Source organism: Anabrus simplex, chromosome 2 (genome assembly GCF_040414725.1).
Source record: "Anabrus simplex isolate iqAnaSimp1 chromosome 2, ASM4041472v1, whole genome shotgun sequence".
NCBI lineage: Eukaryota > Metazoa > Arthropoda > Insecta > Orthoptera > Tettigoniidae > Anabrus > Anabrus simplex.
In genome coordinates, this window is record NC_090266.1 from 558,613,483 (window position 1) to 558,641,078 (window position 27,596).

Here is a 27,596-nt window from a genome sequence, read left to right on the forward strand (position 1 = left end):
TTCTCTGGGCCGATATAGCAACTCAAGCCTTATAAACATTAAAGGAAGAACTCTCTAAAGCTTGTCTGCTTGCTCTTCTGTCTCCCAAACTTCCTCTCATCCTCGTGGTTGATGCACCAGACTTGGCAGTTGGTGCAGCACTACAATAATTAAGGAACAATGTAGCCTTTATCTCAAGATCTCTCTGATACTCAACGCAATTACAGTACATATGACCATGAATTGTTAGCAGCTTACTAGGCCATTAAACAACTTCCGTTACTTGCCGGAAGGAAGACAATTCACAATATTCACTTATCACAAAGCACTGACGTTTGCATTTAACCATCGCTCCGACAAAGCAACACCAAGACAGCTCTGCCATCTGGAGTATATGGGACAATTCACCACAGATGTATGATACCTTCTTGGAGGAAAAAATATACCAGCGAACATATGTTCTAGAATTGCAGAAATCATATTACCTGCCTGCATGCATTTCGTTCAAAAACATTATAAATCTACAACAAAAATGATGTGGAACTAGCTAACACTTATCTTGATGACATTCTAATCGTCTCAGTATTGGAGGAAGAACACTTGAGTTCATCTTCAGGGACTGTTTGAATGTTGAGAACATAATGTCAGTATTAATTTGACATTTATCAGGCGAGTTGGCCATGCGGTTAGGAGCACGCAGCTGTGATCTTGCATCCGGGAGATAGTGAGTTTGAATCCCACTGTCGGCAGCCCTGAAGATGGCTTTCCGTGGTTTCCCATTTTCACACCAGGCAAATGCTGGGGCTGTACCTTAATTAAGACCACGTCCGCTTCCTTCCAACTCCTAGGCCTTTCCTATCCCATTGTCGCCATAAGACCTATCTGTGTCGGTGCAACGTAAAGCCACTAGCAAAAAAAAATTTGACAAAATGTGTTTTTCGTGAAAAGGAAGTGCCATTTTTAGGTTACCATGTGTCACAAAATTGCATTTCATCTCTAGCAGAACGGGTAAAAAATTACAGATTTTCCTAGTCCCAAGACAGGTGCAGAACTATGTAGAGTTTTGGGATTAATCAGTTTCTACTGAAGGTCTTTTACCATGCAAAGCAGAAATGCAACAATCCCTTTTTGGCTTCTGCAGGAGGTTGGAGGAGCACTCCAGTGAATGGATTGGCCCTCCAGATCCCCGGTCTTAATCCAATTGAGCATTTATGGGATGCTGTCAATGCTGGTGTACGCTCCATGAACCCCGCACCTACTACACAAGACCAACTGTGGGTAGCAGTGCAAGATGCGTGGGTCCAGATCCCTCCAGAACGATCCCAACACCTTCTAGAGTCTAAGCCTCACCGTATTGCGGCGAGTTCTAGTTCCCTATAGTTCACTACAATGATCGTGCCTGATGGATCTGAATTAATATGTGACCACTAAACAAGGAAACATCGCCCGTACATTCAAAGAACGTGTCGAGAGACTATCGTCAACTCCCTGGACAACTTGGCTCATCCTGGAATTAACAGCTCAACAGACCTAATCAAACAGCATACCTGCCAACTTGCCGATTTAGGCGTGAGACTCCCGATTTTCTACATATTTTCCCGTCTCCTGATTATTCTATTATTTCTCCCGATTTTAGCTTATATTTTTGTGAACTTCAAACATTTGTTTTCAGATCCCACCATTTTAGTTTTGTACACCAGTGGCCAAAAGTCCTTCGCTCATTGGCCGCTTTCAAATGAAATATCAGCGTTTATTAATATGGCAAATGTGCGCGAATGTGCAATGTTTATTGAAACCTGTATATCGCAACACGTGTATCGATTGTCAGTCTCTCCTTGCGTGGCATGTTCATGTTCATTCACATAAGATTCTAGAGACTAGTTGCTGGATTTGGAGTCTGTTTTTAGTAATTTAGTGACAGAATTTCAAAGATAGTGACTAGTGACTTTTCCGGAGATCTTAGGAGCCATTTGGAGACAATTCTGGTAAAATATAATTTATTACTTGATAAATAGCATTGCGCTTCTCATTATCACGTGGGCGCGTGATCAATATATTAATCTATACATTTGCTAAGTAATGGTATCTAAGTGCATGACAGATTCACATGTGTGGAGCATGAGTTCATACTATTTTCAGAAGGCTTATCAGAGACCGATCACCTCACTCACATACTTCCTGTAAGGGAATAACGGTGTGTTATTTTTAGCCATGTGGCCTCGTATAGCAACAGTCGGATTTTGAGACAATAAGTGTTATAATATATATCATAGTACTCCTGTATTGTTTGAAGTTGTAGTGACAGTGTTCTTAATTGTTATTAGAAGGGTTATTGAATTTAATGTGTGATTAGTGGGAAGCCGTCATACAGTATGTACAAAGCTAAGGAATCGGACCGATTGATGTGGTGCCGTGCGGTTGGGGGCGCACTGCTGTTAGCTTGCATTCAGGAGATAGTGGGTTCGAACCCCACTGGTGTCAGCCCTGAAGATGGCTTTCCGAGGCTTCCCTTTTTCTCATCAGACAAATGTTGGGGCTCTACCTAATTAAGGTTACGGATACAGTACTTCCTTCCCACTCTCAGCCCTTTCCTATCCAATTGTTGCCATAAGACCTATGTGTGACGGTGCGAGGTAAGGCAGATTGCTAAAAAAAATTCTAAGGAAAAAGTGTTATTGGTACATACTTTCAGAAAAGTTATGTATAAAATTGGTATAGGCCTATATCAGCAAATACATGTAACCTTCGTTGTCTGCTGTGGAGGAGCAGGAAAATTAAGAATAATTTTTCTTCTGACTAGGTGCATGAATTTAATTTCCTGAATGATTAATTATCATACAAAGTGCAACTGGATTATGGTAGTTAATTCGATTTAGCGACTTTTAATTTAGAATTTGGTGACGTTTGGCTAACACTTGTTGGCAACACTGGTTCGGATGCTTCTATTGTTGAATGTTTTGTTATATGTTTGTGTTCATTCCTGTTTGGTTTGATGTGCGTATGTTTCAGTGAAACATATCCAGTATTTATTGAATTATAGTGGGATGAATGTTATTTGGTATCCCAAATCCATGGAGGTGGTTTTGTTTTCATGTTAAGCAGATTTATAGATTATAATGCAAATTTTCATCATGTTGTGTTTTTGCTTGGTGTTTTCATTGTTCACTATGGCCAAGAAATACAGTTCTGTTTTCTTGAAACAGTTTTTGGAACAGTTTCCATGCAGTATTGAATCCATGAAAGGTGCAACTTTTGCATTTTGTAGTGTTTATCGATGTGATATTTCTGTATCACATGGTGGAAAAAGTGATGTTTCAAAACACGTGGAAACAAAGAAGCATCGAGAAAATGTCAAGTGTATAGATAGTAATAAAAAACTAAATTTTGCTGTTAAAAGTGAAGGTGATGTGATGATAAATGTCGAATGCTTGTTTACATCATTCATTTTGGAGCATAATTTGCCACTTAACTGGGCAGATCGTACAAGTCACCTTTTCAGAAAAATGATCCCGGACAGTGATATTGCAAAGAAATATGGCTGTGGAAGAATAAAAAATGCTGCAAATGGCAAAGAAAGAGAAAGAAGAAATAGTGGAAACGTTGAAGAAATGGCCATTTTCTGTTTCAACTGATGGAAGTAACAAATGAGATTGTAACCTATATCCCATAGTTTAACTGTTTAGTCTCATGTTGTATTAATGCACCGGTAATGGTTGAAATGAAGAATGGAGTTGCTGATGTGCTGAAACATGATATGCCTGATCTCTTTGTTGTTGGTTGTCCCTGCCATTTGTTAAATTTGGCTGCAGAAGAGGGAGCATCATACTTGCCATTCAGGATTGATGATTATTTGGTGGACATATACTATTTTCTGCAAAGAAGTGCCAGGAGAAAAGAGAAACCGAAACAGTTTCAGGAACTGTACAATGTCGAGACAGGAAAATTTTAAAGCATGTGTGCATCCGTTCGCTTTCCGTGGGCAAATGTTTATCCAGGTTGTTGGAACAGTGGCAGTCTTTGGCCAGTCTGCTCAATTATGAAGTGAAGTCTGGTAAGGCAAGTCAGCTTGGAAGTCTCAAAACTTACCATATTCCAAAGATGAAACAAACTTCAGTAGAGGGTGCTGCCCCTTCAAGGAAAAGAATGAATCACCAGTCCCGTGTATTTCTTCACCCAAAACAACTAAACAGGATTCCTTCATTAAGTTCAGTTGTCTCGTGAAGAAAGGATTATTATGTTCCTGTCATCAAATTTAAATAAGGCTTTATGACTGTTTTTATCAAATGTTATACCTACTGTACATTTGATAAGCCAAATGTAATTTTGCAATCAAGTGTGCCTCATCCATTTACTGCAAGATCTACTGCTGGGCACGTTAAGAAATTTGATATCAAAATTTCAGTGCTTAAATTCTCCTCTCTCTTGGAAGTAGATTACCACAGCAGGGGAAACCAGAAGAATGATTGTGACTTGGTCATTGATAGTTGCACTTCCCAGTTCGTAGAGCATCTGAAGCATGATGACGAGGAGGAATTTTTATAATTAGTTCGAAAGTACTTCACTGCCATATGTGACTACATTGTCCAAAAGTTTCCACTGGAGAATGCAACAGTTGCACGAATTACATCTGCATCCTAGACTTCATTTTCTTCTGTGATGTTTTTTGTGGCTACGTTTCCATTGTTACTGAATACAGATGCAGGTGAAGAGCATGAAGCCATGGATGAATTACAGTCCCAGTTCTGTGCATTTCAGATAGATGATATACCAGATAAGATCTTAATGGAAGGAAGAATTGATGTTCAGTGGTCGATGGTGGGAAAATTAAGAAATGGTGATGGGAGCCTAAAATATGATAGATTAGTTCGTGATAGTCTGGGTATTTTAACAATCCCTCACAGTAATGCTGAATGTGAGAGGATGTTTAGTCAGGTGACTAAAACACGAACTCAGTTCAGGTCATCTAGTGGTGATGAATACTTGGAGAGGTTGTTGACAGTAAAATCAAGGCTACAGGGCAACTGCTTTCAACAAACCTTTGACAGAGGGTTTCTCAGACAGGCAAAATCTTCCACTGCTGCTTCTTTTAATCGACAGCAATTTTCTACTGACGGAGAAGCTTCTGTAAATCAGTAAGATGGAAGGAAGGTAGGCCTACCATACCATACATACTCTTATCAATTTTCCGGTGTTGTATGTTTAGGTATCACTGAATATGAATACATATGACAGTAAAATATTTGTGGATTTAGATTTCACTCACTCTGTGTTAATTTAAATATGGACTTGACAACATGATGCATGGAGCTTGCTAGGATAATGTATGTATTGCGCAAGACATGTAGAATAAGCAGTTTTGACCAGTTGTATCTCATGATTTCTCCTAATTTTTCCTTATTTTCGTATCAAAATCTCTTGATTCTTGGTTTTGTAATGTTGGCAGGTATGACACAGCAATTTGTATGGCCTTCAATGAAACAAGATATCAAATTGTGGGCTTAATTTTGCATTCCCTCGCAAATGTGCTAAAATCTGGAGGCATACCAAACGTGCCATGACCATTTCTCCCACATTAACCTTGATGTTGTTCAACCTCTTCAGTCTTCTCAAGGCTATACATATATGGTGACGATCGCCAGATTCCCACGATGGCCATAAGCCACACACACCTTCTAGGGACATTCATACCGAAACCATTGCAAGCACATTTCTCTTTTTCTTTCCTCCCCCGGATATCTCATTTCGGTATTCCAGAATATATTACAACTCACCAAGGAAGACAATTTGACTGTCAACTTTTCACTTGCCTTACCAATTTACTAAGCATCCAAGATCACTAAGAAAAGCTGCCTACCATCCAGCATCTAACAGGATAGTAGAACCCTGCCACAGTAATCTGAGGCAGCACTAAGTGCTGGACTTTCAGGTAATTGAGTAGGTGAACTTCCGACAACCCTCAGGGACTCTGATCTTGTGTTATTCCAGAGTTTCACACAACACCTGCAGAGATGAGCTGACCGGACGAGTTGTCTGTGCTGTTAGAAGTGCGCTGCTGTGAGCTCGCATCCAGGATATAGTGGGTTCGAACCCCACTGTCGGCAGCCGTGAAGATGGTTTTCTGTGGTTTCCCATTTTCACACCAGGCAAATGCTGGGGTTGTACCTTAATTACCGAGCTCGATAGCTGCAGTCGCTTAAGTGCGGGCAGTATCCAGTATTCGGGAGATAGTAGGTTCAAACCCCACTGTCGGCAGCCCTGAAAATGGTTTTCTGTGGTTTCCCATTTTCACACCAAGCAAATGCTGGGGCTGTACCTTAATTAAGGCCACGGCCGCTTCCTTCCAACTCCTAGCCCTCTCCTGTCCCATCGTCGCCATAAGACCTATCTGTGTCGGTGCGACGTAAAGCAATTAGCGTGTACCTTAATTAAGGCCACAGCTGCTTCCTTCCAATTCCTAGGCCTTTCCTATCCCATTCTTGCCATAAGACCTATCTGTGTTGGTGAAAAAAGAAGAGAGAGAGAGTTGAGCTGTCAATTAGATTATCAGCAGTTCTCTTTGACACTACGAAACTAAAGAAAACATCTCATCGTTTGTATACAACCTTAAAACAATATATAATAATAATAATGTTATTTCTTTTACGTCCCACTAACTACTCTTTTACGGTTTTCGGAGACGCCAAAAAAAGAAAAAAAAAAAAAAACAATATATGAACTCTCTTCAACCAGTAAATACATACTAACCCTCTACTGCATACTGTTGCCATTAGGCAACAAATAAGTTTTCACCTGTGTAAATGGATACATATTATAGACTGAGGTAGTTTTACGGCACACCTTCAACTGTACAGTCAATTAAACACATATCCCAGTGATGCCTTGTTTTTTTTTTACATAACATAAGACAAAACAGCCCTGCAACCAAAGGTACTCCTTCCACCCCGTCAACATCCACGCGAACCAACCACCATTTATTTTACGTGGGCCCTCCCCATCATATTACCACAGGCTTCAGGAGTACCTCTGGCTCAACCTCAAAGACATTACCGACCTACGGTCGTGCAAGTATACTTGCGCCCTGCAATACGTACCCATGGCCAGTAGGCAGTAATGTTTGGTCTTTGAATGTTAAAACCTTAGCGTAAAATCGTGGAAAATCGTATATATATTCCAATATGGCAATCCACATCACATACGAGTGTTAAGCTATTAGGCCCAGTTAAGAATTGGTGGTATATCTAAACCACTGAGCGTATGTTGAACATTAAAGCTTGAAATTTTCTTCCCCAAACGGAAACGAAAAATAATTCATGCAGTAGAGGGCTAAGCACCACTCTCCAAATCTGTCTTCGTTCATCCTGATCTTATGAACACTTCCCATGTCTTCATTCGTCAAGATGCTGTAAAAAGACCTCTCCAACCCTGGATCATACCCATGGCCAGTAGGCAGTAATGTTTGGTCTTTGAATGTTAAAACCTTAGCGTAAAATCGTGGAAAATCGTATATATATTCCAATATGGCAATCCACATCACATACGAGTGTTAAGCTATTAGGCCCAGTTAAGAATTGGTGGTATATCTAAACCACTGAGCGTATGTTGAACATTAAAGCTTGAAATTTTCTTCACCAAACGGAAACGAAAAATAATTCATGCAGTAGAGGGCTAAGCACCACTCTCCAAATCTGTCTTCGTTCATCCTGATCTTATGAACACTTCCCATGTCTTCATTCGTCAAGATGCTGTAAAAAGACCTCTCCAACCCTGGATCATACTGTGTTGTCGCCTGGTCAGGAAAAAATTAAAAATAAAAAACCTCCGCACAAACCTTACACATTTTTTTTCTTCTCACAATTTGCTTTACGTCGCACCGACACAGATAGGTCTTATGGCGACGATGGGATAGGAAAGGCGTAGGAATGAAAGGGAAGCGGCTGTGGCCTTAATTAAGGTACAGCCCCGGCATTTGCCTGGTGTGAAAATGGGAAACCACGGAAAACCATCTTCAGGGCTGCCAGCAGTGGGGTTCAAACCCACTATCTCCCAGATGCAAGATCACAGCTGCACGGTCCTAATCACATGGCCAACTCGCCTGGTAAACCTTACAATTGATACACCAGGAGGCAACAAAGACATCCTCCATTGGCAGACTAAAACCAGCTTTCCTATTGAAGAATATGAATGACCCAACTTCAGTTGCACTACCTGTAATGACATCTAAGAAACCTTCGCCAGAAGAGCAACCAACCCCAATGACGACAACACATTCTGGGTGGAAAGTACACTTTCCTCAGAGATTACTCCATATTGTCACTGGCAACTTAATATGTAAGGCTGTGGTAACAGGACATAAAGACTTTCTATTTTGTGTAATCATTGAAAAATATAATGATGGTGTTATTGTTACAAGAAAAGAGCATTTAAATCTATTTGTAGTTTTTCTTGGAACTTATCCATCAGTTTGATCAGCTACACTATGTAACATTGATCAGAGGACATATCTGTGAAAAACTTCAGTTGAAAATGATGATGATTCTTTCTGTAATTTTTGCCAGTCTTTTGTCTTTTACTACTGTGATGTGGTGGGGTGTCCAAGACTCTTCAAAAGTTCGGCTATTAGGGAAACTAAATGAATTTTCTTTGTTGCTTGATTATCGTGGAGAGTATGGGAAAATTTTAACAATCCTGAAGTATTCAAGTATTCAAGGAGTTCAAATGTAACAGCTCCATGTTGTTAGTCTCTAGCATATTAATGAACTCCAGCAGGACAAAATTCCAACACCATAGCATCTCTTAAAAATATCTAGTACAGTAGTTGAAGGGACATTCAACAAATGACGTTGAACTCCCTGAATATCAATTTTACACCCTCTTCAACTTTCCCAAACTTTCTAATTGGCTGTTTAACTTCATGGGCTTCATCTTCTTGACCAGTGGGGTTTTATACTATAATTTACATATGTCATGGGGAGCTGACTTATATCCCTTGTGTGGGCAGAGCCCAAGTTCGCTAATTTGATTCTGGTTCCATTCGGTAGAATTTTAAGGTGCTCAAATTTGCCAGCTTGTGTTGGTAGACTTGCTACCATGTAAATATTCCAGAGGGACAAAATCCGTACACCTTGCCATCTATGAAAACTGTACTTTCTGAGATGTAAAACCAGTAACATTATTAACATTATTGTTGTTTTTCTAATTTATTTAAATTATTATTTTTTATAGATGTTGCACTAGCTCTTCGTGATCAGAGAATGCTTAACGAATGGTTGAAGATACCAGGAAACAGGGAAATTATTCAGCTTAAGCAGACAATTCCTGTAGTATCAATGTCAACAGGTGAAGAATATTTGTGCATTGAAACAGCCGAACCTGTTGTCCTTCGTGATGCAACTGAAGAAGGTATGAAAGGTATGAAAATTTTTGGTAACTGGAAAGCTTGTTTGTAGTATTTTAAGTTTTAGATATTTTTACATAAATATATAATGCGTTAAGAAGTGTTTGGGGTTAGAGTTGAAACATAAACGACTGAACTCATTTATTATTCTGTACTGAAAGTTGTGCCCTTCTGACTCTTAAAATAACCACCAGCAGTTGTTTAGTAGGGATTTGAATGACTCTGTAAGCTCTCTCACCTGTATGCTCTTGATGTAATTTTTGTGACCTTAACCCTTTCCTGCCCTGACCGCCCGAAAGCGCCTGACTGTTCACTTTGCCTTCCGGTCCTTAGAGCCTGAAAGCGCTTGGCTGCATTATCTGCACACGTCTGCGATCTATGTGATAGTTTTGTGTTTATTTCGGCAGTGAAGTTTTTATAAGGCATTTATGAACACGCAGTAAAATCTACAAGTCTTAGGAAATAAAAGCAGAGCAATAATCTGTCTTGACATTGCCTAGGCAACAGTCTTGAACTTCCGCGAATGCAGGTCAGCTATTTCGTATGTAAACATGGCGGGATTGAATACTGCGGATATTGAAACTGTGCTGAATATAGGCGAAGAAAGTGACACAGAATCATTGAGTAGGGCTGTACGTGAATTTTTACTGAGTGAATAACATACCAGTGAAGATAATTTTAGTGTTAACTGTGATATAAGTGAAAACTGATTTCGAGAAATCGGACTTGATGGCAATGCTGCGGCATTTCAGGCAAGACAAACATTTCGTTTTGTTACTCTGAATGATTGTACGGATGATGTTGAACCTGTCCATAATTTGGAAAGAGTGTTCCGAAAAATGTATTATTTTTACATGTGTCAGGAGGAGACAACTATTCAGTGACATAGCCAATTGCATATATATCGATGCAACATTCAAACAGGCACACTCCGGGAAAATAGATACAGAATGGGAAGACACTTGCTCACAGGAAATAAACGCTGATATACATGGACATCATTCCTCTTCCAGAATCACATAAATATTGGTTTAGAGAGATTCAGACAACATGAGAATATGACAAATATAGCCTACCTCTGCGTTGATTATCACCAGTTAGTGGGGAGGGGGGGAGGGGAGGTTTGAACGAACAACATTATGGCTCTATGAATAGAGAAACTGGCGTGATGGTATGTTTTCTAATATTATTGAATATTTGAATACGTTGTAATCAATAGTTTTTATTATATTTAACTTTCTCTGAAACAATGTACGCTGCTTCACTTTTTCCTAAATAATAGGTTGAAACCTGGGGATATGCGGAGTGAAAATGTGGGCGAGAAAGGGTTAAGGATGGTGTGCATGTCAAAGTTAAAGTGTCCATTTAGTCCAACAGTTCATCCAACAAATATAGGTCTTTTTCATTTTCACCAACTTCTGCACTTTGTGGAAGGTTTTCATAGAAATATCTGGATTTCGGTTTTTCCAGAAACCTTTGAAGTTGACACCTGTAGTATATATGAAAGGTGCCGGTGCAAGACGATGAGGGTCCACCGTTTGTAGTTTTTAACAAAATGAAAAAGAAACTTTTAAGTCTCCTAGGTATGTAAGCATCAACTTAAATAACAGATTTTTAGCATAATAAGGTATGAATGGACCCTACTTAAAGCATTTAAGACAGAAAAAATTTTGAATATAAATTTAATCTAATGAAGTTTTTCAAAACAATTTGTGTTGCACATATTTTCATGGGAAAAACAATGAGGCGCCATTAGGACAGTTTGTTCAAAACATCAGTAAAATCTACCTTTTATACCTTTTTGTTATGTAATAATAAATTTCAAAGGGTTTTTGGTACCAGAAATGTTTTATGTACCTTTGTACGTTAATACTTCATAGTTGTGACTTGCCCCTCGATGGAAAACAATTGAATGAGAAAGGCAACTATCCAAGCTAAGGGCGCCAGTCTTTAAGTTTATGACTTAAAAAAATTATAAGAAAGCTTGGACGGACTCTCATCCCAGGAATGGGGTGACAGTGCTCTAATCATTAAGCAGGAGAATTAGAAATCAAAAGGCTAATTAAGGCAGACTGATTAAACTGAACGAAGAAGATAACCTTTATTATACTGAATAAAAATGACGACGGTTTTAAGAGAACTGAATTTAAAGTCGGAAATGAATTTAACAAAAAATCAAATAACTCTACCTCGCGGAAACTTGCAATGTTTTTAACTCGCTTGCTCACCATGCGGTCTTGTTCTGCTGGTCGTTGTAGCTGGAACATTACCGGTCGTCTTTGAGATATCTCCATTTGCCGCCAAGTACCATTCCTGCCTTGCCAAGTGCACCAACCACTAATTGGATGATGGTTTCAAAACTACCACTCCCTGTTAAGCTCTATCCCATATATTGGAGATGAGCCCTGAATCACTGTTAGAAAAACCCCCTTGGGTTATGCGGAGAGGATACTGAATTAACAATCCTTCCAACTTTACTGAAAATTTGTACCGTAGTTTCATTTCTAGCTAGTTTAATGCTACCTATTGTTTTAGACTGGTACAAACCGGTCTAGTAATTCCTAATGAGAGTGGCTATACACCCATCATTCAGAAATTTCTAAGTACCACGTCGTGGTAACGAAGTGAAGAATGAAGAAGTGATAAACTATCAGACTAGTCCACTATGGTACATCAACCATAAGACAAGTCATCAGACCTAAAGCGAAATACGAGATCTCTTCTGCCAAGAGCTCCAACATGCCTTTAAATAAACTTCACTGGCTATAATTACAGGTCGAAACACTTGGTCCAATCAGGTGACACGTCTCTCCCTACTCCTGATATCGAAGATGATGGGTCCCATCGATGCTGTCAACTGTTCTTCCATTAGCCATTTCACTCAGTATCTATGGCAACGGGACGCTCCTTTGGAAATGCAGGCGGTGACCAGTTTGAATTACTCAGCTCGGAACACAGTAGCTGCGGTTACAACGCTTGGACACGTGCCGGCTTTTCCCAAGAATTGAGTTCTAAATTTGTCCCTTCTTCTTTCTTCTTTCTGGATGATGTGGCAAGATAGAGGAAAATATACTGCAAGTTAAATTTAAACGAATGTCGCAAGAATCTGAGTTAATGTAAGGATATCCAGCCCTCGTTTAAAAGTCGTAGTTACAAGGTAATTAAATGATAGTGAGCAAATGATCAAACATGAATTATAATAAAATTACGTATGAAGATAAATATGACATAAAATATACCATTCTTGAATTAATTAGATGTAATAAAATTAACATAATTACACTGTGACGTCTGGAACGTTACATTCACCCCCATGAGTTCTTAACAATTAGGACATGAGTTGAGAACTCGCACACTCACTCTCACATTGACTTGAAATACATCCATTACCTGCCGATTACGAGCTACACTATTTTCATACAGTTAGAATTATATCTCGCTGTCTACATATCAGTCTTAGACTGGTCATCCTTGTGAATGTCTGTTATTTTTGTTCATCTTGAGGTTGACCATGTAGGTTGCACTATTCGGGCAACATTTCATTCACCATATTATACTGATAAGTTATACCATACAGATTACATATACATACCTGCCAAGTTTCCCGATTTACGCGGTAAACTCCCGATTGAAATAATAACATTAAGTTATTTATTAGACCACCTAATCAATACAAAATCGTCTTGGATGATTTACATAAATTTGTTAGCTAATAATGGGACATGTTTCGCCTTCCCTGAAGGCATCATCAGCCATAGTCTTAACCTTAAATTAAAAATAGGCATCTAAATAACATGTAGTAATGAAATGAATTTTAAAAATCTTGAAGAGATTTGAAGTAAAATAAAGTTAAAAATAACAATGATGGTTTGAAAATACAATGTGATGAGATACAATAGTGGAAGTATTAACAAAATTAACATTAGAAGGCTGCTAAAATAAGTACAATGGATAAAACAACAGATTGTTATACAACAAGTAGTAAGATTGCATAAAAGTAAAGTTGATAGTCATGGCGGTTATAATTAGACGATGGCGAAAAATCTTATATAATCAAAGTAAAGAGGAGAGAATAAAAGTCAAAGTTAGTCGAGAGATCCAAAGTTCATCATGATCTTGAAGATAAAAGACGAAAGTCAGATGCATATGTTGAAGTTGTAGAACACGTTGAGGATATGAAGTTGGTGAATAGAAGTTGAAGAACAGTTTCAAATAGGATCACTATGGACCATCTCAAAATTTGAAGTGATGTTCAAATGTTGTAAATTGTGAGTTTGTAGATATTCTAGTTGAAAAAGCATATAAAAGTGGAATCTGTAAATGGAAGCAAGAAACGTAGAGTTAATTGTGTGAAAAGATATTTGAAAAATATTGAAGTAGAATCGTATGCACTTACCATTTGATGGTGACAAAGATAGCTTGTAATATTATGAGTTAGAAGAATTTGCAACCGTAGACTTCTTGCTACGTGTGTTATAACTGAAGTTTTGTGCTGGAGGGGGATCTGTTTGCGTTGACGTAACTATTGGAGGGGGGCTGCTATTGGTGGGAGGGAAGGAAGAGAGTGTATTACTGCGCGTGTTGTAACGGTGTAAGGCTATTGGAGGGAGCGATGTTCCGGTGGGTGTGGCTATGGGTTTATTGGTTGTATTTGAATTGGAGGTACTAGCGGCGGGGGGAAGGGAGGGGGGTATATTAGCTGTAGGGGAGGTGGGAACTCTAATTGATGTGAGGTTGAAGATTTTTAAGAATTTGTTGGTGAGGGAAGTTGATTCACGTAATAAAATAAGAATCTGTTCATACAAGGGGCTTTTTTTATCAATAGTGTCGTTTAGATTTTTATCTTTATTAAAATGTTGGTCGAGGAAAATAAATAAGTTTTCATATTCTGTCATGAGTTTGCTTTTATCGACTCTTTTTAGGATATGGAGGTCTTGTTCTATTGTGGTGAATTTATGCCCGGTGTCCCTCATATGGTTGGCCATTGCGGAGAATTTGTTGTGTCTTTGGGCATTGTAATGCTCGGCATATCTGGTAGAGAAGCTGCGGCCAGTTTGGCCAACATAAGAAAAATTACATGTAGAGCATTTCAATCTGTATATTCCTGATCCAGAGTAACTATTGTCTGTGATGTTGATAGAGTTGTGATTGAAGAATAAATTACGATTAGTGTTTTTTGTTGTGTAGGCTATTTTTATTTCGTGCTTCATTAATGAATTGGTTATCGGGTAAATGCTATGGTTAGTGAACGTGAATTTAGCGTATTTTGGTTTGACGGGTTTTAATGGGGTTAAATTGGTAGCTAGTTTCAGTTTGGTTTTATTGATGATTTTATCAATCATACTCGTGTTAAATCCATTGAATTTAGCTATTTCCTTGATGAATAGTAATTCTTTCTTTAAATTAGTAGAGGACATAGGGATCTTTAATGCTCTATATATTAAATTGTGATAAGTGGCTTTTTTATGTGAGTTGGGATGTAAAGAATCATTTTTTATGGTTGTTGGAGAAAAGGTGGGTTTTCTGTATATTTGGAAGTCGAATTTGTTCAATGCTCGTGTGATTTTGATATCTAAGAAGTTCAAAGAGTTATTGAACTCATCTTCTTTGGTGAATTTAATATTATTATCTAAGTTGTTGAGGAATGATAGTATGTTATTGCTGTTGTTGATTTGTTTATCAATGATAGCTATGGTATCATCAACATAGCGATGCCAAAGACAGAGTCCGTTGATGTTATTAATAATCTTACTATGTTCGAGATTATCTAAGTATATATCGGCTAGTATTCCAGACAATGGGTCTCTCATCGCTAGACCTTCTTGTTTGTAAATTTTCTTATTGAAGGTAAAATAGTTGTTGTCTAAAACGAAATTAAGTAATTTTAACCATTCATCAATTTCGATTTTACTCAATGTGCTATGTTTCAACAGATTGTTTTTTATGATGTTAATAGTATTGTTGATAGGGATATTAGTATACATGTTGGTGATGTCAAAAGAACATAAAACGTGGTTTGGTTGTAGACTGAAATTATTTAGGGAATTACAAAGTTCGATCGAGTTCTTTATGGGGTTGGAGTTGTGAAATTTGAAGTGTTGTTTTAGGAATTTGTGTAGGAATTGAGAGGTTTTATAGGTAGGACTATTGATACTATTAATTATAGGCCGAATGGGGACATCATTTTTATGAATTTTGGGCAGTGATCTGACTGTAGGTAATTTTGGGTTCATTACAGTTAATTTCTGATAATCTTGATCATTTAAAATGAAGTTAGAATTTTTAAGAAGGTTCTTTAAGTTACGCTGTATTTTGTTTGTTGGATCTTTGTTAATTAAGGTATAGGTATTGTCTGAAAAAAAGGTTTCAGTTTTATTGATGTAATCTTGTTTGTTCATTATTACTATGGTGTTGCCCTTATCTGCTTTTGTAATTACTACGTTGTTGTTATGGATTTTGGATTTCAGGTTTAGAATTTGTTTCGAGACATTGTAGTTATTATTAGAAGTTATCTCATTAATCAAAGTTGGGAGTTTCTTTTTTACTTCATATCGTACGTCATTCTGTTTATCAATTGGGATTTGTTTATCGATATTAGTTTCGGTTTCAGCGATGGTAGTGATGATGTCTTCTGCCTTTTTGTGATTGGGCCAATTATGTTTGATGCCTTTATCTAATAGATTTAATTCTTGGATAGAGAAGGTTGCATTAGATAGGTTGATTGTAGTGGGAATGTTAGTCAAATGGGAAGGGGACACTTTGTTGTTTGTATTTTGGTCAGGAGTTTTACATTTGTTTTCTTGAAGACAAAGTAATTTATGGTTTAGGGTTTTCTGTTTCTTGTCTAATACGTGAGATAGTTTGATGTCAGTGTACCTTAAAAATGAGCTCCATTCAAGTGGGGGTAATTTCTGAGAGATGGTCAAATGAGTCCTATATAATTGTGTCCTCACATAAAAAAGCCACTTATCACAATTTAATATATAGAGCATTAAAGATCCCTATGTCCTCTACTAATTTAAAGAAAGAATTACTATTCATCAAGGAAATAGCTAAATTCAATGGATTTAACACGAGTATGATTGATAAAATCATCAATAAAACCAAACTGAAACTAGCTACCAATTTAACCCCATTAAAACCCGTCAAACCAAAATACGCTAAATTCACGTTCACTAACCATAGCATTTACCCGATAACCAATTCATTAATGAAGCACGAAATAAAAATAGCCTACACAACAAAAAACACTAATCGTAATTTATTCTTCAATCACAACTCTATCAACATCACAGACAATAGTTACTCTGGATCAGGAATATACAGATTGAAATGCTCTACATGTAATTTTTCTTATGTTGGCCAAACTGGCCGCAGCTTCTCTACCAGATATGCCGAGCATTACAATGCCCAAAGACACAACAAATTCTCCGCAATGGCCAACCATATGAGGGACACCGGGCATAAATTCACCACAATAGAACAAGACCTCCATATCCTAAAAAGAGTCGATAAAAGCAAACTCATGACAGAATATGAAAACTTATTTATTTTCCTCGACCAACATTTTAATAAAGATAAAAATCTAAACGACACTATTGATAAAAAAAGCCCCTTGTATGAACAGATTCTTATTTTATTACGTGAATCAACTTCCCTCACCAACAAATTCTTAAAAATCTTCAACCTCACATCAATTAGAGTTCCCACCTCCCCTACAGCTAATATACCCCCCTCCCTTCCCCCCGCCGCTAGTACCTCCAATTCAAATACAACCAATAAACCCATAGCCACACCCACCGGAACATCGCTCCCTCCAATAGCCTTACACCGTTACAACACGCGCAGTAATACACTCTCTTCCTTCCCTCCCACCAATAGCAGCCCCCCTCCAATAGTTACGTCAACGCAAACAGATCCCCCTCCAGCACAAAACTTCAGTTATAACACACGTAGCAAGAAGTCTACGGTTGCAAATTCTTCTAACTCATAATATTACAAGCTATCTTTGTCACCATCAAATGGTAAGTGCATACGATTCTACTTCAATATTTTTCAAATATCTTTTCACACAATTAACTCTACGTTTCTTGCTTCCATTTACAGATTCCACTTTTATATGCTTTTTCAACTAGAATATCTACAAACTCACAATTTACAACATTTGAACATCACTTCAAATTTTGAGATAGTCCATAGTGATCCTATTTGAAACTGTTCTTCAACTTCTATTCACCAACTTCATATCCTCAACGTGTTCTACAACTTCAACATATGCATCTGACTTTCGTCTTTTATCTTCAAGATCATGATGAACTTTGGATCTCTCGACTAACTTTGACTTTTATTCTCTCCTCTTTACTTTGATTATATAAGATTTTTCGCCATCGTCTAATTATAACCGCCATGACTATCAACTTTACTTTTATGCAATCTTACTACTTGTTGTATAACAATCTGTTGTTTTATCCATTGTACTTATTTTAGCAGCCTTCTAATGTTAATTTTGTTAATACTTCCACTATTGTATCTCATCACATTGTATATTCAAACCATCATTGTTATTTTTAACTTTATTTTACTTCAAATCTCTTCAAGATTTTTAAAATTCATTTCATTACTACATGTTATTTAGATGCCTATTTTTAATTTAAGGTTAAGACTATGGCTGATGATGCCTTCAGGGAAGGCGAAACATGTCCCATTATTAGCTAACAAATTTATGTAAATCATCCAAGACAATTTTGTATTGATTAGGTGGTCTAATAAATAACTTAATGTTATTATTTCAATCTAATATCATCAATACGGACCAAAAATGATATTTATTACATGTAATGTCAATGCCAACCAGGCAATAGTAAAACCTAACAAGTACTTGAACCTAAAAATTAAAATAGGCAAGATTTCTAGAGATATCAAGTTTCTTAAAGATTGCTTGAAATTAGAGTTGGTACCTAAATTTCTCAAATCTTTACAAAGAAAAAGTCATCCCTATTCAAAATCTAATGCCACTCAAAAGAAAGTAAACAACATATGGTTGAAAAATGAAATTAAACTATTATACAAGAAGAAATCTTTACTAAATTTACAATTATATAGGACTCATTTGACCATCTCTCAGAAATTACCCCCACTTGAATGGAGCTCATTTTTAAGGTACACTGACATCAAACTATCTCACGTATTAGACAAGAAACAGAAAACCCTAAACCATAAATTACTTTGTCTTCAAGAAAACAAATGTAAAACTCCTGACCAAAATACAAACAACAAAGTGTCCCCTTCCCATTTGACTAACATTCCCACTACAATCAACCTATCTAATGCAACCTTCTCTATCCAAGAATTAAATCTATTAGATAAAGGCATCAAACATAATTGGCCCAATCACAAAAAGGCAGAAGACATCATCACTACCATCGCTAAAACCGAAACTAATATCGATAAACAAATCCCAATTGATAAACAGAATGACGTACGATATGAAGTAAAAAAGAAACTCCCAACTTTGATTAATGAGATAACTTCTAATAATAACTACAATGTCTCGAAACAAATTCTAAACCTGAAATCCAAAATCCATAACAACAACGTAGTAATTACAAAAGCAGATAAGGGCAACACCATAGTAATAATGAACAAACAAGATTACATCAATAAAACTGAAACCTTTTTTTCAGACAATACCTATACCTTAATTAACAAAGATCCAACAAACAAAATACAGCGTAACTTAAAGAACCTTCTTAAAAATTCTAACTTCATTTTAAATGATCAAGATTATCAGAAATTAACTGTAATGAACCCAAAATTACCTACAGTCAGATCACTGCCCAAAATTCATAAAAATGATGTCCCCATTCGGCCTATAATTAATAGTATCAATAGTCCTACCTATAAAACCTCTCAATTCCTACACAAATTCCTAAAACAACACTTCAAATTTCACAACTCCAACCCCATAAAGAACTCGATCGAACTTTGTAATTCCCTAAATAATTTCAGTCTACAACCAAACCACGTTTTATGTTCTTTTGACATCACCAACATGTATACTAATATCCCTATCAACAATACTATTAACATCATAAAAAACAATCTGTTGAAACATAGCACATTGAGTAAAATCGAAATTGATGAATGGTTAAAATTACTTAATTTCGTTTTAGACAACAACTATTTTACCTTCAATAAGAAAATTTACAAACAAGAAGGTCTAGCGATGGGAGACCCATTGTCTGGAATACTAGCCGATATATACTTAGATAATCTCGAACATAGTAAGATTATTAATAACATCAACGGACTCTGTCTTTGGCATCGCTATGTTGATGATACCATAGCTATCATTGATAAACAAATCAACAACAGCAATAACATACTATCATTCCTCAACAACTTAGATAATAATATTAAATTCACCAAAGAAGATGAGTTCAATAACTCTTTGAACTTCTTAGATATCAAAATCACACGAGCATTGAACAAATTCGACTTCCAAATATACAGAAAACCCACCTTTTCTCCAACAACCATAAAAAATGATTCTTTACATCCCAACTCACATAAAAAAGCCACTTATCACAATTTAATATATAGAGCATTAAAGATCCCTATGTCCTCTACTAATTTAAAGAAAGAATTACTATTCATCAAGGAAATAGCTAAATTCAATGGATTTAACACGAGTATGATTGATAAAATCATCAATAAAACCAAACTGAAACTAGCTACCAATTTAACCCCATTAAAACCCGTCAAACCAAAATACGCTAAATTCACGTTCACTAACCATAGCATTTACCCGATAACCAATTCATTAATGAAGCACGAAATAAAAATAGCCTACACAACAAAAAACACTAATCGTAATTTATTCTTCAATCACAACTCTATCAACATCACAGACAATAGTTACTCTGGATCAGGAATATACAGATTGAAATGCTCTACATGTAATTTTTCTTATGTTGGCCAAACTGGCCGCAGCTTCTCTACCAGATATGCCGAGCATTACAATGCCCAAAGACACAACAAATTCTCCGCAATGGCCAACCATATGAGGGACACCGGGCATAAATTCACCACAATAGAACAAGACCTCCATATCCTAAAAAGAGTCGATAAAAGCAAACTCATGACAGAATATGAAAACTTATTTATTTTCCTCGACCAACATTTTAATAAAGATAAAAATCTAAACGACACTATTGATAAAAAAAGCCCCTTGTATGAACAGATTCTTATTTTATTACGTGAATCAACTTCCCTCACCAACAAATTCTTAAAAATCTTCAACCTCACATCAATTAGAGTTCCCACCTCCCCTACAGCTAATATACCCCCCTCCCTTCCCCCCGCCGCTAGTACCTCCAATTCAAATACAACCAATAAACCCATAGCCACACCCACCGGAACATCGCTCCCTCCAATAGCCTTACACCGTTACAACACGCGCAGTAATACACTCTCTTCCTTCCCTCCCACCAATAGTAGCCCCCCTCCAATAGTTACGTCAACGCAAACAGATCCCCCTCCAGCACAAAACTTCAGTTATAACACACGTAGCAAGAAGTCTACGGTTGCAAATTCTTCTAACTCATAATATTACAAGCTATCTTTGTCACCATCAAATGGTAAGTGCATACGATTCTACTTCAATATTTTTCAAATATCTTTTCACACAATTAACTCTACGTTTCTTGCTTCCATTTACAGATTCCACTTTTATATGCTTTTTCAACTAGAATATCTACAAACTCACAATTTACAACATTTGAACATCACTTCAAATTTTGAGATGGTCCATAGTGATCCTATTTGAAACTGTTCTTCAACTTCTATTCACCAACTTCATATCCTCAACGTGTTCTACAACTTCAACATATGCATCTGACTTTCGTCTTTTATCTTCAAGATCATGATGAACTTTGGATCTCTCGACTAACTTTGACTTTTATTCTCTCCTCTTTACTTTGATTATATAAGATTTTTCGCCATCGTCTAATTATAACCGCCATGACTATCAACTTTACTTTTATGCAATCTTACTACTTGTTGTATAACAATCTGTTGTTTTATCCATTGTACTTATTTTAGCAGCCTTCTAATGTTAATTTTGTTAATACTTCCACTATTGTATCTCATCACATTGTATTTTCAAACCATCATTGTTATTTTTAACTTTATTTTACTTCAAATCTCTTCAAGATTTTTAAAATTCATTTCATTACTACATGTTATTTAGATGCCTATTTTTAATTTAAGGTTAAGACTATGGCTGATGATGCCTTCAGGGAAGGCGAAACATGTCCCATTATTAGCTAACAAATTTATGTAAATCATCCAAGACGATTTTGTATTGATTAGGTGGTCTAATAAATAACTTAATGTTATTATTTCAATCTAATATCATCAATACGGACCAAAAATGATATTTATTACATGTAATGTCAATGCCAACCAGGCAATAGTAAAACCTAACAAGTACTTGAACCTAAAAATTAAAATAGGCAAGATTTCTAGAGATATCAAGTTTCTTAAAGATTGCTTGAAATTAGAGTTGGTACCTAAATTTCTCAAATCTTTACAAAGAAAAAGTCATCCCTATTCAAAATCTAATGCCACTCAAAAGAAAGTAAACAACATATGGTTGAAAAATGAAATTAAACTATTATACAAGAAGAAATCTTTACTAAATTTACAGTTATATAGGACTCATTTGACCATCTCTCAGAAATTACCCCCACTTGAATGGAGCTCATTTTTAAGGTACACTGACATCAAACTATCTCACGTATTAGACAAGAAACAGAAAACCCTAAACCATAAATTACTTTGTCTTCAAGAAAACAAATGTAAAACTCCTGACCAAAATACAAACAACAAAGTGTCCCCTTCCCATTTGACTAACATTCCCACTACAATCAACCTATCTAATGCAACCTTCTCTATCCAAGAATTAAATCTATTAGATAAAGGCATCAAACATAATTGGCCCAATCACAAAAAGGCAGAAGACATCATCACTACCATCGCTGAAACCGAAACTAATATCGATAAACAAATCCCAATTGATAAACAGAATGACGTACGATATGAAGTAAAAAAGAAACTCCCAACTTTGATTAATGAGATAACTTCTAATAATAACTACAATGTCTCGAAACAAATTCTAAACCTGAAATCCAAAATCCATAACAACAACGTAGTAATTACAAAAGCAGATAAGGGCAACACCATAGTAATAATGAACAAACAAGATTACATCAATAAAACTGAAACCTTTTTTTCAGACAATACCTATACCTTAATTAACAAAGATCCAACAAACAAAATACAGCGTAACTTAAAGAACCTTCTTAAAAATTCTAACTTCATTTTAAATGATCAAGATTATCAGAAATTAACTGTAATGAACCCAAAATTACCTACAGTCAGATCACTGCCCAAAATTCATAAAAATGATGTCCCCATTCGGCCTATAATTAATAGTATCAATAGTCCTACCTATAAAACCTCTCAATTCCTACACAAATTCCTAAAACAACACTTCAAATTTCACAACTCCAACCCCATAAAGAACTCGATCGAACTTTGTAATTCCCTAAATAATTTCAGTCTACAACCAAACCACGTTTTATGTTCTTTTGACATCACCAACATGTATACTAATATCCCTATCAACAATACTATTAACATCATAAAAAACAATCTGTTGAAACATAGCACATTGAGTAAAATCGAAATTGATGAATGGTTAAAATTACTTAATTTCGTTTTAGACAACAACTATTTTACCTTCAATAAGAAAATTTACAAACAAGAAGGTCTAGCGATGGGAGACCCATTGTCTGGAATACTAGCCGATATATACTTAGATAATCTCGAACATAGTAAGATTATTAATAACATCAACGGACTCTGTCTTTGGCATCGCTATGTTGATGATACCATAGCTATCATTGATAAACAAATCAACAACAGCAATAACATACTATCATTCCTCAACAACTTAGATAATAATATTAAATTCACCAAAGAAGATGAGTTCAATAACTCTTTGAACTTCTTAGATATCAAAATCACACGAGCATTGAACAAATTCGACTTCCAAATATACAGAAAACCCACCTTTTCTCCAACAACCATAAAAAATGATTCTTTACATCCCAACTCACATAAAAAAGCCACTTATCACAATTTAATATATAGAGCATTAAAGATCCCTATGTCCTCTACTAATTTAAAGAAAGAATTACTATTCATCAAGGAAATAGCTAAATTCAATGGATTTAACACGAGTATGATTGATAAAATCATCAATAAAACCAAACTGAAACTAGCTACCAATTTAACCCCATTAAAACCCGTCAAACCAAAATACGCTAAATTCACGTTCACTAACCATAGCATTTACCCGATAACCAATTCATTAATGAAGCACGAAATAAAAATAGCCTACACAACAAAAAACACTAATCGTAATTTATTCTTCAATCACAACTCTATCAACATCACAGACAATAGTTACTCTGGATCAGGAATATACAGATTGAAATGCTCTACATGTAATTTTTCTTATGTTGGCCAAACTGGCCGCAGCTTCTCTACCAGATATGCCGAGCATTACAATGCCCAAAGACACAACAAATTCTCCGCAATGGCCAACCATATGAGGGACACCGGGCATAAATTCACCACAATAGAACAAGACCTCCATATCCTAAAAAGAGTCGATAAAAGCAAACTCATGACAGAATATGAAAACTTATTTATTTTCCTCGACCAACATTTTAATAAAGATAAAAATCTAAACGACACTATTGATAAAAAAAGCCCCTTGTATGAACAGATTCTTATTTTATTACGTGAATCAACTTCCCTCACCAACAAATTCTTAAAAATCTTCAACCTCACATCAATTAGAGTTCCCACCTCCCCTACAGCTAATATACCCCCCTCCCTTCCCCCCGCCGCTAGTACCTCCAATTCAAATACAACCAATAAACCCATAGCCACACCCACCGGAACATCGCTCCCTCCAATAGCCTTACACCGTTACAACACGCGCAGTAATACACTCTCTTCCTTCCCTCCCACCAATAGCAGCCCCCCTCCAATAGTTACGTCAACGCAAACAGATCCCCCTCCAGCACAAAACTTCAGTTATAACACACGTAGCAAGAAGTCTACGGTTGCAAATTCTTCTAACTCATAATATTACAAGCTATCTTTGTCACCATCAAATGGTAAGTGCATACGATTCTACTTCAATATTTTTCAAATATCTTTTCACACAATTAACTCTACGTTTCTTGCTTCCATTTACAGATTCCACTTTTATATGCTTTTTCAACTAGAATATCTACAAACTCACAATTTACAACATTTGAACATCACTTCAAATTTTGAGATAGTCCATAGTGATCCTATTTGAAACTGTTCTTCAACTTCTATTCACCAACTTCATATCCTCAACGTGTTCTACAACTTCAACATATGCATCTGACTTTCGTCTTTTATCTTCAAGATCATGATGAACTTTGGATCTCTCGACTAACTTTGACTTTTATTCTCTCCTCTTTACTTTGATTATATAAGATTTTTCGCCATCGTCTAATTATAACCGCCATGACTATCAACTTTACTTTTATGCAATCTTACTACTTGTTGTATAACAATCTGTTGTTTTATCCATTGTACTTATTTTAGCAGCCTTCTAATGTTAATTTTGTTAATACTTCCACTATTGTATCTCATCACATTGTATATTCAAACCATCATTGTTATTTTTAACTTTATTTTACTTCAAATCTCTTCAAGATTTTTAAAATTCATTTCATTACTACATGTTATTTAGATGCCTATTTTTAATTTAAGGTTAAGACTATGGCTGATGATGCCTTCAGGGAAGGCGAAACATGTCCCATTATTAGCTAACAAATTTATGTAAATCATCCAAGACAATTTTGTATTGATTAGGTGGTCTAATAAATAACTTAATGTTATTATTTCAATCTAATATCATCAATACGGACCAAAAATGATATTTATTACATGTAATGTCAATGCCAACCAGGCAATAGTAAAACCTAACAAGTACTTGAACCTAAAAATTAAAATAGGCAAGATTTCTAGAGATATCAAGTTTCTTAAAGATTGCTTGAAATTAGAGTTGGTACCTAAATTTCTCAAATCTTTACAAAGAAAAAGTCATCCCTATTCAAAATCTAATGCCACTCAAAAGAAAGTAAACAACATATGGTTGAAAAATGAAATTAAACTATTATACAAGAAGAAATCTTTACTAAATTTACAATTATATAGGACTCATTTGACCATCTCTCAGAAATTACCCCCACTTGAATGGAGCTCATTTTTAAGGTACACTGACATCAAACTATCTCACGTATTAGACAAGAAACAGAAAACCCTAAACCATAAATTACTTTGTCTTCAAGAAAACAAATGTAAAACTCCTGACCAAAATACAAACAACAAAGTGTCCCCTTCCCATTTGACTAACATTCCCACTACAATCAACCTATCTAATGCAACCTTCTCTATCCAAGAATTAAATCTATTAGATAAAGGCATCAAACATAATTGGCCCAATCACAAAAAGGCAGAAGACATCATCACTACCATCGCTAAAACCGAAACTAATATCGATAAACAAATCCCAATTGATAAACAGAATGACGTACGATATGAAGTAAAAAAGAAACTCCCAACTTTGATTAATGAGATAACTTCTAATAATAACTACAATGTCTCGAAACAAATTCTAAACCTGAAATCCAAAATCCATAACAACAACGTAGTAATTACAAAAGCAGATAAGGGCAACACCATAGTAATAATGAACAAACAAGATTACATCAATAAAACTGAAACCTTTTTTTCAGACAATACCTATACCTTAATTAACAAAGATCCAACAAACAAAATACAGCGTAACTTAAAGAACCTTCTTAAAAATTCTAACTTCATTTTAAATGATCAAGATTATCAGAAATTAACTGTAATGAACCCAAAATTACCTACAGTCAGATCACTGCCCAAAATTCATAAAAATGATGTCCCCATTCGGCCTATAATTAATAGTATCAATAGTCCTACCTATAAAACCTCTCAATTCCTACACAAATTCCTAAAACAACACTTCAAATTTCACAACTCCAACCCCATAAAGAACTCGATCGAACTTTGTAATTCCCTAAATAATTTCAGTCTACAACCAAACCACGTTTTATGTTCTTTTGACATCACCAACATGTATACTAATATCCCTATCAACAATACTATTAACATCATAAAAAACAATCTGTTGAAACATAGCACATTGAGTAAAATCGAAATTGATGAATGGTTAAAATTACTTAATTTCGTTTTAGACAACAACTATTTTACCTTCAATAAGAAAATTTACAAACAAGAAGGTCTAGCGATGGGAGACCCATTGTCTGGAATACTAGCCGATATATACTTAGATAATCTCGAACATAGTAAGATTATTAATAACATCAACGGACTCTGTCTTTGGCATCGCTATGTTGATGATACCATAGCTATCATTGATAAACAAATCAACAACAGCAATAACATACTATCATTCCTCAACAACTTAGATAATAATATTAAATTCACCAAAGAAGATGAGTTCAATAACTCTTTGAACTTCTTAGATATCAAAATCACACGAGCATTGAACAAATTCGACTTCCAAATATACAGAAAACCCACCTTTTCTCCAACAACCATAAAAAATGATTCTTTACATCCCAACTCACATAAAAAAGCCACTTATCACAATTTAATATATAGAGCATTAAAGATCCCTATGTCCTCTACTAATTTAAAGAAAGAATTACTATTCATCAAGGAAATAGCTAAATTCAATGGATTTAACACGAGTATGATTGATAAAATCATCAATAAAACCAAACTGAAACTAGCTACCAATTTAACCCCATTAAAACCCGTCAAACCAAAATACGCTAAATTCACGTTCACTAACCATAGCATTTACCCGATAACCAATTCATTAATGAAGCACGAAATAAAAATAGCCTACACAACAAAAAACACTAATCGTAATTTATTCTTCAATCACAACTCTATCAACATCACAGACAATAGTTACTCTGGATCAGGAATATACAGATTGAAATGCTCTACATGTAATTTTTCTTATGTTGGCCAAACTGGCCGCAGC

General features: G+C 35.9%; 1 protein-coding gene across 2 annotated transcripts in view; it reads left to right on the plus strand.

The window, feature by feature from the left end:
• Nucleotides 1–27,596, plus strand: part of LOC136864224 (F-box only protein 30) — a 199,263-nt gene that overhangs the window by 66,343 nt on the left and 105,324 nt on the right. For both annotated transcript variants that reach the window (XM_067140946.2, XM_067140947.2), the window contains one exon: nt 9,202–9,387. In XM_067140946.2, coding sequence (XP_066997047.2) covers nt 9,202–9,387 — 186 coding nt within the window. The remainder of the gene's footprint in view (nt 1–9,201; nt 9,388–27,596) is intronic.